Source organism: Mustela lutreola, chromosome 10 (genome assembly GCF_030435805.1).
Source record: "Mustela lutreola isolate mMusLut2 chromosome 10, mMusLut2.pri, whole genome shotgun sequence".
Taxonomy (NCBI): Eukaryota; Metazoa; Chordata; class Mammalia; order Carnivora; family Mustelidae; genus Mustela; species Mustela lutreola.
The window spans coordinates 14,586,384-14,598,975 of record NC_081299.1 but is presented as its reverse complement, the minus strand read 5'-3'; the positions used below and the strand labels follow the sequence as shown (position 1 = coordinate 14,598,975).

General features: G+C 48.2%; 1 protein-coding gene across 2 annotated transcripts in view; it reads right to left on the bottom strand.

The window, feature by feature from the left end:
* Nucleotides 1–267: 267 nt before the first annotated feature.
* Nucleotides 268–12,592, bottom strand: part of CDA (cytidine deaminase) — a 29,301-nt gene continuing 16,976 nt past the window's right edge. The window contains exons 3-5 of one of the 2 annotated variants that reach the window (XM_059138344.1): nucleotides 11,949–12,006; nucleotides 1,681–1,762; nucleotides 268–488 (exon numbers count right to left, since the gene is read on the bottom strand). In XM_059138344.1, coding sequence (XP_058994327.1) covers nucleotides 1,709–1,762; nucleotides 11,949–12,006 — 112 coding nt within the window. In that variant the 3' untranslated portion in view covers nucleotides 268–488; nucleotides 1,681–1,708. Of the gene's footprint in view, nucleotides 489–1,680; nucleotides 1,763–6,511; nucleotides 8,484–11,948; nucleotides 12,007–12,592 lie in introns of those variants that run through there. The other variant, XM_059138343.1, reaches the window with a different exon arrangement.

Genomic DNA, 12,592 nt, shown 5'->3' with positions numbered 1-12,592 from the left:
AAATGAATTTTTTTTTAGAGATTTTATTTATTTGACAGAGAGAGAGATGGTGAGAGAGGGAACACAAGTAGGGTGAGTGGAAGAGAGAGAAGCAGGCCTCCCGCTGAACAGGGGGAACCGAGGACCCAGGGATCATGACCTGAACTGAAGGCAGATGCTTAACGACTGAGCCACCCAGGTGCCCCCCAAAATGAACTTATTTTGAATAGTGTGTTAAAGTTCACAAAGTTTACTGTCTTTGAACTTAGTGGTTTCATACAACAAATGCATTTTAATAATGAACTTTGCTGTATTATAAACCTGGAGTTGAACTTGGCTCTGCAGTAGCAAACATCTGAGTCAACCTCTTTCTGAAACAGAGGATGGGAATTACCATTGTTCAGGGCCAGTCAACATTAGGAAGCGTCTTCTCTTCTATTCTCCTGATGATGGTGTTGTGGGAGAGGCAGGACACCAAGAGAGAACATGTTTCAACCCCTTTCTTCCACCTTAAATATGAAGTCAAGGGGGACATGTTAATGCGGGAAGGAGTCTTCAATCACCTACCCCCAGGCTTGCTTGGCCATAGGGTGGACCCCTGGCTAGGAACAGGTAGTCAGTCAACTGTCTGAGCAGTGTGTGTGTGTGTGTGTGTGTGTGTTCTGATCTCTCTCTCTCTCTCCCTTTTTTTTCTTAAGATTTTATTTATTTATTTGACAGAGAGAGAGAGATCACAGAGAGGCAGAGAGGCAGGCAGAGAGAGAGAGGAAGGGAAGCAGGCTCCCTGCTGAGCTGAGAGAGCCCGATGCGGGGCTGGATCCCTGGACTCTGAGATCATGACCTGAGCCAAAGGCAGAGGCTTTAACCCACTGAACCACCCAGGCGCCCCTGATCTCTTTTATCAGGAGAAATTGCAGGGCCCTGATGACACCCCTTCATATTAATTTGGGAGAGACATACATAGATATGTATCACTTTTTTTTTTTAAATTCATTTGACAGAGTTCACAAGTAGAGAACAGAGAGGCAGGCAGAGAGAGGGGGGAAGCAGGCTCCCCACTGAGCAGAGAGCCTGTTGTGTCTTGATCCCAGGACCCTGAGTTCATTACCTGAGCCAAAGGCAGAGGTTTTAATCCACTGAGCCACACTGGTGCCCCGAGACATACATAGATACATAGATGAGTTTCTTTCCTCTTTCTAGGGGCACATAGACATCAGGTATTATCTTTTTCTTTTCAGTGGATCTCAGAGAATTTTAAATTATAATTTTAAATGCTCCATTGAAACTGCCCCTTGGACAAAGCGGAGGAAGAGAAGGTTGGAGAAACTTCACACTCCGGTAATCTCAGGCTGATCCATGGAAACCTAGTCGGGGCAAAGGTCTCATTTGAAGTTTACATCTATTCATCTGCTCTGTGTCATTGTCGTCACAGCTCTTCTCTTTAACGTTTACTGAGAAGGAACAAGAGGTTCTCAGAGAGACTGAATGTTTTAACTACAAGGATTTTCTTTACTCTCCTAGGAATGGACATTTTACCCTAAGGCTTGTGATGAATTACCCAGCTTGTAAGAGGTATTCACCGAAGGGACAGGGACAGCGTACCAGTGTTTTTGATTAAAGAGGGCATTTGTTGTTCCCCTTTGGTTTTGTTCCCCTAAGCTGCAGACCACCTCGCCAGCCCTTGATGCTTAACCCACCCACCTGCAGAAAGGAACTCTCCAGAGTGATATTAATTAGCCCTCCATTGGAGGCGTGGCACTTTCTGGTTCAACAGAGAGTTCTCCTGCAAAAACAAACAACAAAAAAATCGATGTTTCTTCTGACAGGTCTGAATCAAGCACAGCACAAAGCTCGAGTCTTCCACTGCCCTCTGTATGGAAAGGGCAGGCGAGTGGATTTCTAAATGAGAGGCTTCCCAAGAAATCGCAGGGGTTCTGTGTTCTCTGTTCTCGGGGCAGAGAAACAGCCTCATGTGGTGAGACACAGCAGCTGACTTTCTTAGGGATTGTGACCCTGATTCCACTCGCCCCACTCAGTCCCCCTGAGAAGGAAAGGGCTTCTGAGAGTGGCCCCAAGCCTCAGGTCTCAGGGCATCCTCCTGAAACCTCTTCGGTCTCTTCTGTGTTATCCAGGATGATGAAGTTGGGGAAGGGTGTGAGGTATGTGGTCTTCTGCGGAGCTGTCTGTGTACCCTCTTTCATCCCTAGAACATGTATTACATATCGACTCGTACCAGGCGTGGTTTGTTATGTTCAGCCACGGGAATTCGAGAAGAAAAGAGGGAGTCCTTGAAGAAGCCCTAGGACACTTCTCTGACACACAGCTCTGTGGCATCCCTCCGTCTTCCTTGTACACTTTTCCCTCCAGGTGACAAGACTGTGTTGTTTTGGTAATATTCCTAAGAAGCATCTCTTAACCTTCCCCCAAAGGACACAGGGGAGAAAAAGCTGATGCTGGTGTAAAAATGGAAAAAGACAAGTCTTAAAAAAAAAGAAAGAAAGAAAGAAAGAAGAAGTGTTGAGGGATGTTTAACCTTCCCTTGTGGACAACATCCTTTGGCAGCATTTCATGCTCTTTGTCTCCTCCTGGCAGGAGACAAATTTTCCCGGAGCAGCAACATCCTTTATCCACAGACCATTTCAGAAACGCTATCTCTAAATTGCCAGCAGAGGTGGAGGAGTTTTTGCTAAAGCTGTTGGCCGAGCAAAGCTGCTACGAGATCAAAATCCGGCTACTTGAAATTCCTGGGCTGCAGTTTTTGGAGGTTAGAGCCAGACCGTGATGGGCAGAGAGAGAGAGAGAGAGAGAGAGAGACTACATTGGGAAGAAGGGTGTTTGTTCGTCTGGCCGAGATGGAGGAAAACATGATGGGGGTCAGGGAGAAGGTGTGTGGCTCAGAAATTCAACACTCTGTGGCTCCAGTCCTATAAATTCGCTGCCCCGCAGTGATAACGCAAAGTAGAAACATGGCCATGTCCCCTGCTGTTACAGTCCTTTGCAGGCTCTTTGCCCTTGCCCGTTGCCCCTCAAAGCCCAACCTCCTCGGCTTGGTACAGCAAGTCCTTCTCTGTTTGGCCCTGGCATCTTTCTTCTTGGCTCCCTTCCCTGACCTTTATTTATGGCCCAGCAATATTGAGTTACTTGCAGATGTCCCCAGCAACATGCAGGTGCCTCTGTCTTGATTTACCTCTTTGAAAGGATCCCTGTTCATAACTAGTCCAGGAAGACTTCCTTGACCTTTCCTAGACTGGGCTGGATGCTTCCTCTCTGTCTCTTCCTTTATACTGTTAGTTCTGTTAGTTCAGGGATTGTGATTTTGAAACCTTGGGTCTTTAGCACCCAGCGTGGGGTCTGCTGGCTCTCTAGCTCTTGCCTGACAGCCCTCTGTGGGCAGCCTGGCGCCCAAGGGGGAGGAGAGGGGAAGGGGCTGATTAAATTCCCAATCACAGTGCTCACTCCCCCTGGGAAGGAGGGAGGGGGTAGAGAGGAGCCAGAAGGAAGCAGTTTGGAATGTCAAATATCTTACACACATCCCTGATTAACCTTCCCCACCACCTCTGGACCAACTACTGCATTTACCCCGTAGTATTTAAGCTACAGGATTGCTACTGAATTTTTATATGGCTTTTTTGTTTTGGCAAAAGGGATACGATGTTGCCATTGTGGTTGGGTTACAAAAGGAATCTGGCTCACTCTCTCCCGCTGTCTTGTTCACTTGTTCTGTGGGAAGGCAGCTGCTGTGTTGCAGGCTGCCCTGCAGAGAGGCCCATGTAGCAAGGACTAGTAACAGCAACGGTCCGCAGGAACCTGATCCCGTCAATACCATGTGAGTGTGCTTCGAAGTGGGCCATTTCCTGGTCAAGCCTTCAAGGGAGACCACAGTCCTGGCCGACATCTAAACCCCAGCCTTGTACAAGACCTTGAGCCAAATAACCTGCCTCTGCCCAGAGTCCTGACCTACAGAAACTGTTAAATAATACATTTTTTTGTTGTCCTAGGCTACTGCAAGATTTAGGCATAATTTGTTACACGGCCATCGGTACATAATGCAATCATTATGCCCTATTTTTTCCTGCTCAGTCGTTGAGGTTTTTTTTTTTTTTTTTTTTTTAAAGATTTTATTTATTTATTTGACAGACAGAGATCACAAGTAGGCAGAGAGGCAGGCAGAGAGAGAAAGAGGAGGAAGCAGGCTCCCTGCTGAGCAGAGAGCCCGATGCGGAACTCGATCCCAGGACCCTGAGATCATGACCTGAGCCGAAGGCAGCGGCTTAACCCACTGAGCCACCCAGGCGCCCCAGTCATTGAGGTTTTAATCCCCCTCCCCTTAACTGTCCCTTACCCTAGTCCTCAAAAATACGGGTAACACATTGGATGTTCTTTCCATGTTTGTTTCTGTGTCCTTAATCATACACAAAATACTAAGTGTGAGAGATAGGCCATTCCATTATTTATTCATGAATAGTAATTTCTAGCCTCACTTCTGACCTAGGCACCCAAAGTACCCCTTGTACCTGTCAGTTATAGCTGTGCTCCCCCCCCCTCCCCCCGCTAAAAGGAAATCCTCAAGAATCTTCTATTTTACATGAGCAATTAGCAGCGGCTGCCAAGAGCCTCAGAAATATACATGCTTCTATTTTTTTCCACGGGAATCTGGGACTCTGCTTTAGAGTCCTAAAAAACATAGACAGCTCTGAATAACAGTGCATGTGCTGCTCTGAAATCACAGGGCCTCAGAACAGGGGACACAAAATGAGAATCCTTTTATTTTAAACAAACATCCCAGCCTCTCTCTAGCCAAGGGAGTCCTGTTCTTCCAAGCGGTCATTGTTTGAGTAATTCTGGGATCTCTGAGGATTGTCTTCCCCAGTCTGTCTCCACGGACGTATTAAGGACACTGAACTTGGTGCTTCTGGCAGTCCGCATTCTTCACCCCTCCCCAGCTCTGTTCCCTAGTGGGAGGACTCTTCTCGTGGTCTGGCTGCGATCTCTCCTCCGCGCTGCCCTCCCATTCTCAAACAAGCTCCACTCTGGCTGCTTTCCTTCCAGAGCGCTGTCTTCCCCTCAGTGACTGTCATGACGTCCTATAATCTTTAGATCTCATCTCCCAGGGGGTAAACTGAGAACTGGGCAGGAATTTTATCTGTCTTATTCACTGCCGTGTCCCCAGGGTCTGGCACCAGCCCTAGAACACAGTAGGCATCAGATCAATCATTGTTAAAGGAACAGGTAGATGGGCTTGTTGGTAAAAATCAAATCCGTTCTCAAAGGACCAACATTTGTCACCCTTAATAAAAGTCATGACTGATTTTATCAAAAAGAGCTCACTGAGGATCCACCTCTGGGCTCAGGATTTCATTCAATCCGCACAACAATTCTATGGGGTGGACACTATCATCCTTGTCTTAGAGATGAGGAAATTGAGTCTCAGAGTAATCAAACAGCTTGCCCAAAGCCACCTAGTTTGGAGGCTGGCTGGCTCCAAACTTGAAACCCACTGGGCTCTCTCATTTTTTAAAGTTCTTTAAAACATTTTGGAAATTAAAAAAATTCAGATATGGGGGCGCCTGGGTAGCTCAGTTGTTAAGTGTCTGTCTTCGGCTCAGGTCACACTGGGATCGAGCCCCGCCATCAGGTTGCCTGCTTGGCGGGAAGCCTGCTTCTCCCTCTCCCACTCTCCCGATTGTTTTCCCTCTCTTGCTATGTTTCTCTCTGTCAAATAAATAAATAAATAAAATATTTTTAAAAAATTCAGATATGTTCAAAGAAAACAAATCATGAACTGAGATTCCCATTGACCAGAATTTTAACTGATGTTAACATCTTAGTGCATTTTCTTTCAACTTTCTTTTTTTTTTCTTTCTCCATCCCATTTTGTTGAGAACATTCAGGAGACTAAGCTGAAGACCCCATCGACCACTTCTAAAGAAAAGCAGAGTCGACTTCTGCGCCGTGCAGCCAGGCTGGGACCCTGTTCCTGCCTCCCAAGATGGCGGCAGGGGGGAGGTCTGGGTGTATTGTGGAGAAGCCAGACAGCAATACTTCCACGAGCTCTGAACCTGAGTAGAAAGACTCACAGGAAAGGGATGACTTGCCTGTCCACTACAAGCACCCCCAGCAACTTGCCTGCCTAGGAAAGAAGAAATCTGTGCTCTATTCTCACTCATCCAGTGGGGTTGGTCCCAAGGCCAACTTCCAGGGAGGACACCCAGAGCCATCAGCCCCCTTTAGAGGGCCAACCTGGCTCCCTTCCTTCCTGAGGCCTCACCTTCCTAACTCTGTGTGTGCATGAGAGAGAAGGGCAAAAGACAGAGAGGCGGACAAGGTTTGATAACCAGTGCATCAATGCAATGGTCCCCTCTCTAACCTCCTCACACCCCAGAAGGCAGCATGGCACCTCGACTGTACCCACCTCGCATCCGGTACTCGCCTGGATCACTGTGTATATTTCCATGCACTTGACCTGTTTACATCTCTCTTCCGTCAGACTGGGAGTTAGTTCCTCAAGGGCGCAGACTATATCTTACACATCTTTTTTTTTTTAAGATTTTATTTATTTATTTGACAGAGAGAAATCACAAGTAGATGGAGAGGCAGGCAGAGACAGAGAGGGAAGCAGGCTCCCTGCTGAGCAGAGAGCCTGATGCAGGGATCTCAGGACCCTGAGATCATGACCTGAGCCGAAGGCAGCGGCTTAACCCACTGAGCCACCCAGGCGCCCAATCTTACACATCTTTAACTTTGCAGTTTTTGCCATGTAAAAGATACAAAGGCAGCCAAACTTCAGCTGCAGGAGAATGGAAAAAAAGCCAGAAACAACAAAACACTTGGAATCAGACAGACCTGACTCCAGTTCCAGCTCTGCTGCCTCTTAGCTGTGTGACTTTCGGCAAGTGACGTTACCTCTCTGAGCTTCTATTTGTTCCTTGGTAAAATGAGGACAATGCACTTTGAGCTTGATGAATGAGAGTTCACATAAGCCTTCATATGTGTTACACGCCTTAGCACAGCTCCTGGCAAAGATCACGCACTATTTTGAGACCATACTCAGAGTTCTGAGACCTGGGTTCGGGTCTGAGCTTTCCCACAGTCCTAGAGTGAGTCATTCAACCTCTCTGAAGCCCAGTGCCCTCATCTCTAAGAAGGGGTAGATAACCACTTTAGTGAGCTGCTGGGCACTTTAAATAAAAATAATCCATGCGGGTACCTTGGGTGGCTTAGATGTTAAGTGTTTGCCTTTGGCTCAGGTCATGATCCCAGAGTCAGGACTGAGCCCCATGTCGGGCTCCCTGCTCAGCGGGAGGCCTGCTTCTCCCTCTCCCACTCCTGGCAACCCCCTTGCCCCCCGCTTATGTTCCCTTTCTTGCTGTGTCACTGTCAAATGGATAAATAAAGTCTTTAAAAAAAAAAAAGGAAAGAAAAGAAAAAAGAATCCATGGGGAAGTACTCGGCACACAGTCGGTCTTCAGAGATACATTTTTTTTTAAAGATTTTATTTTTATTATTTATTTGATAGATCACAAGTAGGCAAAGAGGCAGGCAGAGAGAGAGGGGGAAGCAGGCTCCCTGCTGAGCAGAGAGTCCGATGTGGGGCTCGATCCCAGGACCCTGGGATCATGACCTGATCCCCAGGCAGAGGTTTAACCCACTGAGGCACCCAGGTGCCCCCAGAGAAACAATTTTACCCGGTCTAGACGAACTCCTGCCTTTCCCCTTATACTTTGGAATCACTCAGATACAGCCGTGGAGAGGGGGACAGCATCCAGAGGTGCTCAGGTCTACCCTGAGTCCAAAATAGACTCTAGAAATGGCCATTGGCAGTTTGGCTCAGCTCAGCGGGGCGTCCCATCTGGAGGAGCAAGTTGCCTAAAAAGCCAGCTCTCCACACCGAAGGGTACACAGTCCCACTTTCCCCTAGCAGAAGATGTCCAGGTCTTTCTAGAAAGACAAATCACTCTGTCACCCTTAGAGTTGTGAACAATGATAGAGATGGAGCAAAACGTGCACTCTGTGAGGTCTATGATTAGAAAAGTCGCTCAGAACAGTATAGAACCTTGGGAAGGCTGATGGGGAAGCAGTCCAGACTTGGCTGGAATTTTAAAGATGGCCCTTGGGAAGGAAAGGAAGGGATGGGTGTTCCTGTCCCAGGAAGGACAAGGTGGGTTGCCAGGAGGGATGTTGGCCCAGGACGGAACGAAACCCTTTATTGCTTCAGTGAAGATCTCTGCGCTCGAGTGCATTTGGAAAAGCCATCTCTGCCCAGCCCTGTTCACTTGGCAGATGTCTCCAGGTCTATAAGAACATCTTCGTGAAGTTCTCTGGGCAGCTGTCCCCTTAAATACATGTGGAAACCCAGGTTCTTCCAGGCAGTGGGCATTTTCCCGAACTCACTGGACCTTTTGCCAGCCTATGGACCCGAAGGGAGCAGGCAGCAGCTCCTGGACTGTCCTGACAACATAGGTGCCATCTGGCTTGGTCATGTAGACAGCCCAGTTGGTGCCAAACTGGAAAAGAAGCAAAGCCATCATGAGGGAGGTAGCGTGCCCGAGGGGTTAGGACTGACCTGGATTTGAGTCTGACTCTAGCTGCAGAATGGTCCTCTCTGTGCCTCAGTTTTCTCATCTGTAAAGTGGGGATGACAGTCATAATACCTGGTCCAGAGAGCTTGAGGACAGAGCCAATGCAAGAATGCCCACTGAGCAATTAAAACAGTGCTCAGCACTTTGTTAAGGAGCAGTAAGCGCTCTGTTCTGTGATGAGACTTGCCCCAGGCTTTACAGGAACAGTAACCCCCAGGGCCAGACCTCTTCCTGCCAGGACATTGGACAACTAAAACCCTGCTTCCCTCCAGCATGTCCTCCACTCCTCCCAAGCATGAGCAGGTACACGCCCAGCTCACTACACACCAGATACTGCCCATGCATGATTTTACTCTCTGCTCTTGTGGTAAGTGCTATCATACCCCCACTTTACGCTTAAGAGGGTAAAGCCAGCAAAGAAGAAATTTTAGTTCAGATCTGCCTCCCCATCTTTCTCTTCTACTTTCAGGAGCTAAAACTTGCTTGATGTTTGATCTTGGACAAATGATCCGATCCTCTGGGGCTCAGCATCTTGATGTGTGAAACGACTTTCAGAACAGGAGAAAGTGGGGCGCCTGGGTGGCTCAGTTAGTTGGGCAGCTGCCTTTGGCTTGGGTCATGATCCCAGGGTCCTGGGATCGAGTCCTGCGGCGGGTTCCCTGCTCAGCAGAGCCTGCTTCTCTCTCTCCCTGCCTCTCTGCCTACTTGTGCTCTCTCTCTCTCTCTAGCTGTCAAATAAATAAATAAAAACCTTAAAAAAAAAGAAAAAAAAAAAAGAACAGAAGAAAGTACTGGGCAGGAAGACAGCTGTGCATGACGCAGGGCTCCAGAGCTGGAGTCAGCAAACTGGGGCTCAGCCCACCCATGCGTTGTGAGACTTATGATGGACAGAAGGCACTGGACATAGTGCCTGGACATAGCAGGTGCTCAGTTAATGGAAGCCGTTCTTACTAACTGGTGTTGAGTAGCCTAATGGCTTTCCACGCTTCTGTCTGAATCACATTATTACGGGGCATGATCAGTCTCTGAATTTTTTTTTTTTAAGATTTTATTTATTTATTTGACAGACGGAGATCACAAGTAGGCAGAGAGGTAGGCAGAGAGAGACAGAGAAGCAGGCTCCCCGCCAAGCAGAGAGCCCGATGCAAGACTCAATCCCAGGACCTTAGGATCATGACCTGAGTCAAAGGCAGAGGCTTTAACCCACTGAGCCACCCAGGCACCCTGGATTTTTTTTTTTTTTTTTTTTTTTAAATTAATGCTTTAAGGAAGGAGATTTTTCTGCTTGGCAGGCTCTGCCTGAGGGTATGGATGAAACCTGAGTGGTGGTGAGTCCGAGGGCCCCATCCTCGGCCCCCAAGCTTCATCATTGGTTATTTGCATTTTTGGTTTCAGTTCTGCCTCTCCCTCCTTCAGCTTTTTTTTATTCACCTTCTCTCCTTTGCCAACATCTAATCTGTTTGGGGAAAACAGCAATGAGCAGTTGGCCTAAGCTGGGGCCTGGGAAGCCAGGGAGCTGGCACCCTGATGTGGTTTCCTCACATGGCCTTGGACATGCCAAGGTGCTGGGTAGCCATTTCTGCCCCTCGAACCGTGAGAGGAGTCCATATTGTGGATTCAATGCCTTTATGGTGGCATTTGCATCTGAATTGGGGAACCATGGGCTGCTAACTCTGTCTGGTTTGCAGGCCTAGCAAGAAGCAGAAAAACAATGGAGCTGTCTGCACGATAGGCAATGCTTTGAAACCCCAGGGCACAAAAGCAAATGAAAGGAAACAACCCCTTCTCTCCCAGGATGTAAACAACTCCAAAAGCAGACATCTCCAGGGCACCAGGCGCTCCTGTTCTCCTAGTCTGCAAAGCACCATTATATCTCCTCCAGGGCCCAAGGGAATCGGTCTTGTTTATAGACCCACAAAGGCAGGGAGAGGGCCGTGAGGAGCAGTGAGCCTGAACTGACCATGAATGCCAGCTCACCACCATCTGGCTGCATGCCCTTCGGCAGGACGTTTTACTTTTCTGGAAGTGGGGGCACTGGCCCGCCCACTTCCCTGATAGGCTGGGGTCAAGATGAAATGAGATGCTGTGTTTAGAAGGGCTGATGATGTCACCTGGAAGTTCAAGGGCCTGTGGGATTCTCCAGGCCAGTGGCTTTAATCTTTTGGGGATTCTGGGGGACACAGACCTCTTGGGGAGCCTGAGAAAGCTACTGACACTCCCCAAATGTACATACATGCACAAAAAAACTTACCACTGAGTCCAGATTAAGAACTCATCGAATCTGCTTTTCACCATTTCTAAGGACACAATCCAGTTCCCTTTTCTTTCTTTTTTTTTTTTTTAAAGATTTTATTTATTTTATTTGACAGACAGAGATCACAAGTAGGCAGAGAGGCAGAGAGAGAGAGAGGAGGAAGCAGGCTCCCTGCTGAGCAGAGAGCCTGATGCAGGTCTCGATCCCAGGACCCTGGGATCATGACCTTAGCCGAAGGCAGAGGCTTTAACCCACTGAGCCACCCAGGCACTCCTCAGTTCCCTTTCTTTTTGGAATCCAGTGTACCCCCTGTCCCATGGCTTATAAGGCTCTCAGTCCCATCATTTCTCCTCCTTATTCACTGTGTTTCAGCCTGTCTGGCCCTCTCACGACTTAATCAAACTCACCAAGTGTATGGGCACTAAACATGTTGCTTTTGTCTGGAAATCTTCTCTAGACCTTTGTCTGCCTCATTTTTTATTATTTATATCTCTGCACTGATGTCATCCTCCAAGACAGGCCCTTCCTGGCTATCTAAAGCAGCGGTGGGCAAACTATTTTTCTGTAACAGGCCAGACAGGAACTATTTTAGACTCTGCAGGCCACAGGGCTTTCTTGTAACTGTCCAGCTGTGCTGTCGTAGGGCCAAAGTGGCCACAGACAAAACATACAGGAATGGGCGGGGCTGTGTGCCAATAAAACTTTATTTACAAAAGTAAGGGGACGGGGCTGGCTTTGCCCTAGACCAATGTTTGTTGACCTCGGATTCCTGTTTCTGCACTCTTTTCTCCATAGCCCTCATCATTCTCAGAAACTGTTTATTTTGCTCCTTGTTTGTTGTCTGTCTCTTGCACTAGACTGTGAACTATGAGGACAAGGCCTGGCTTGTCTGCTCACTGCTGTCTCCCCAGCCCTAGCTCAGTGCTCAGCACACAGAAGACACTCCAGTGGCTGTTGTAGGAAGGAATAATTTCCAGCGGTTCATGCAAGCTTGGGCAAGCTTGTCGGCCAACAGGGCATACAGGACGGTAGCTAAGTGTCCTGGCTGGCAGCCTGGCTTTGCTCCCACAGCCTGGGAGACCAGGAATGCCAGGGACGCAGCTGGTGTACCTTTTCCAGAAAGGCAAGGTGCTTACCTCTCTCATGACTTGCCTGCAGGCTCCGCAGGGTGAGATAAAGTCATCTTGCAGGTCACTGTGGGGACAGAGAATCAAACCCGGATCAGTCTCTCCCGAGGCATGAGGACAGCTGCGGAGATCAGGCCCCAAGGCTCTGCCCAGCTCTGGATGAGGTCACACCCCATCCCACCAGGCAGTTTCCAACCAGAGGCGTGTCGTTTTCATCAGTGCCTTTGGGAAACGTTTAGTGAGCACTTACCGTCACCCACACTCCGGGGACACAAAACACTCACTGTCACCCACACTCTAGGGACACAAAGGTTAAGAGGAATATCTCTCTGGCCTTCAGGAGTCTGCTCAGCCCAGTGAACAAGCAGAAACCTGGATGAATTATCATTTTAAACAAAACGCGGTAAGAACGTACTCTAAGAGGAGACAATCCCTGTCAGGGGAACAATAGAGAATATTTTGTGGAGGAGATGGCATTTGGTCCTGTTCTTGGAGGAAATGGAGCATTCCTAAGTCACCATTAGCAAGCAGCTACTGTGTGCCAAGATCTGTACCCGGCATTGGCTATCCATTATTTCTTTGAATTCTCAGTGCAACCTGAGTGTCAGAATGACCATTTTATCTGCAAGAAAACAGGTTCAGTGAAATGAAGT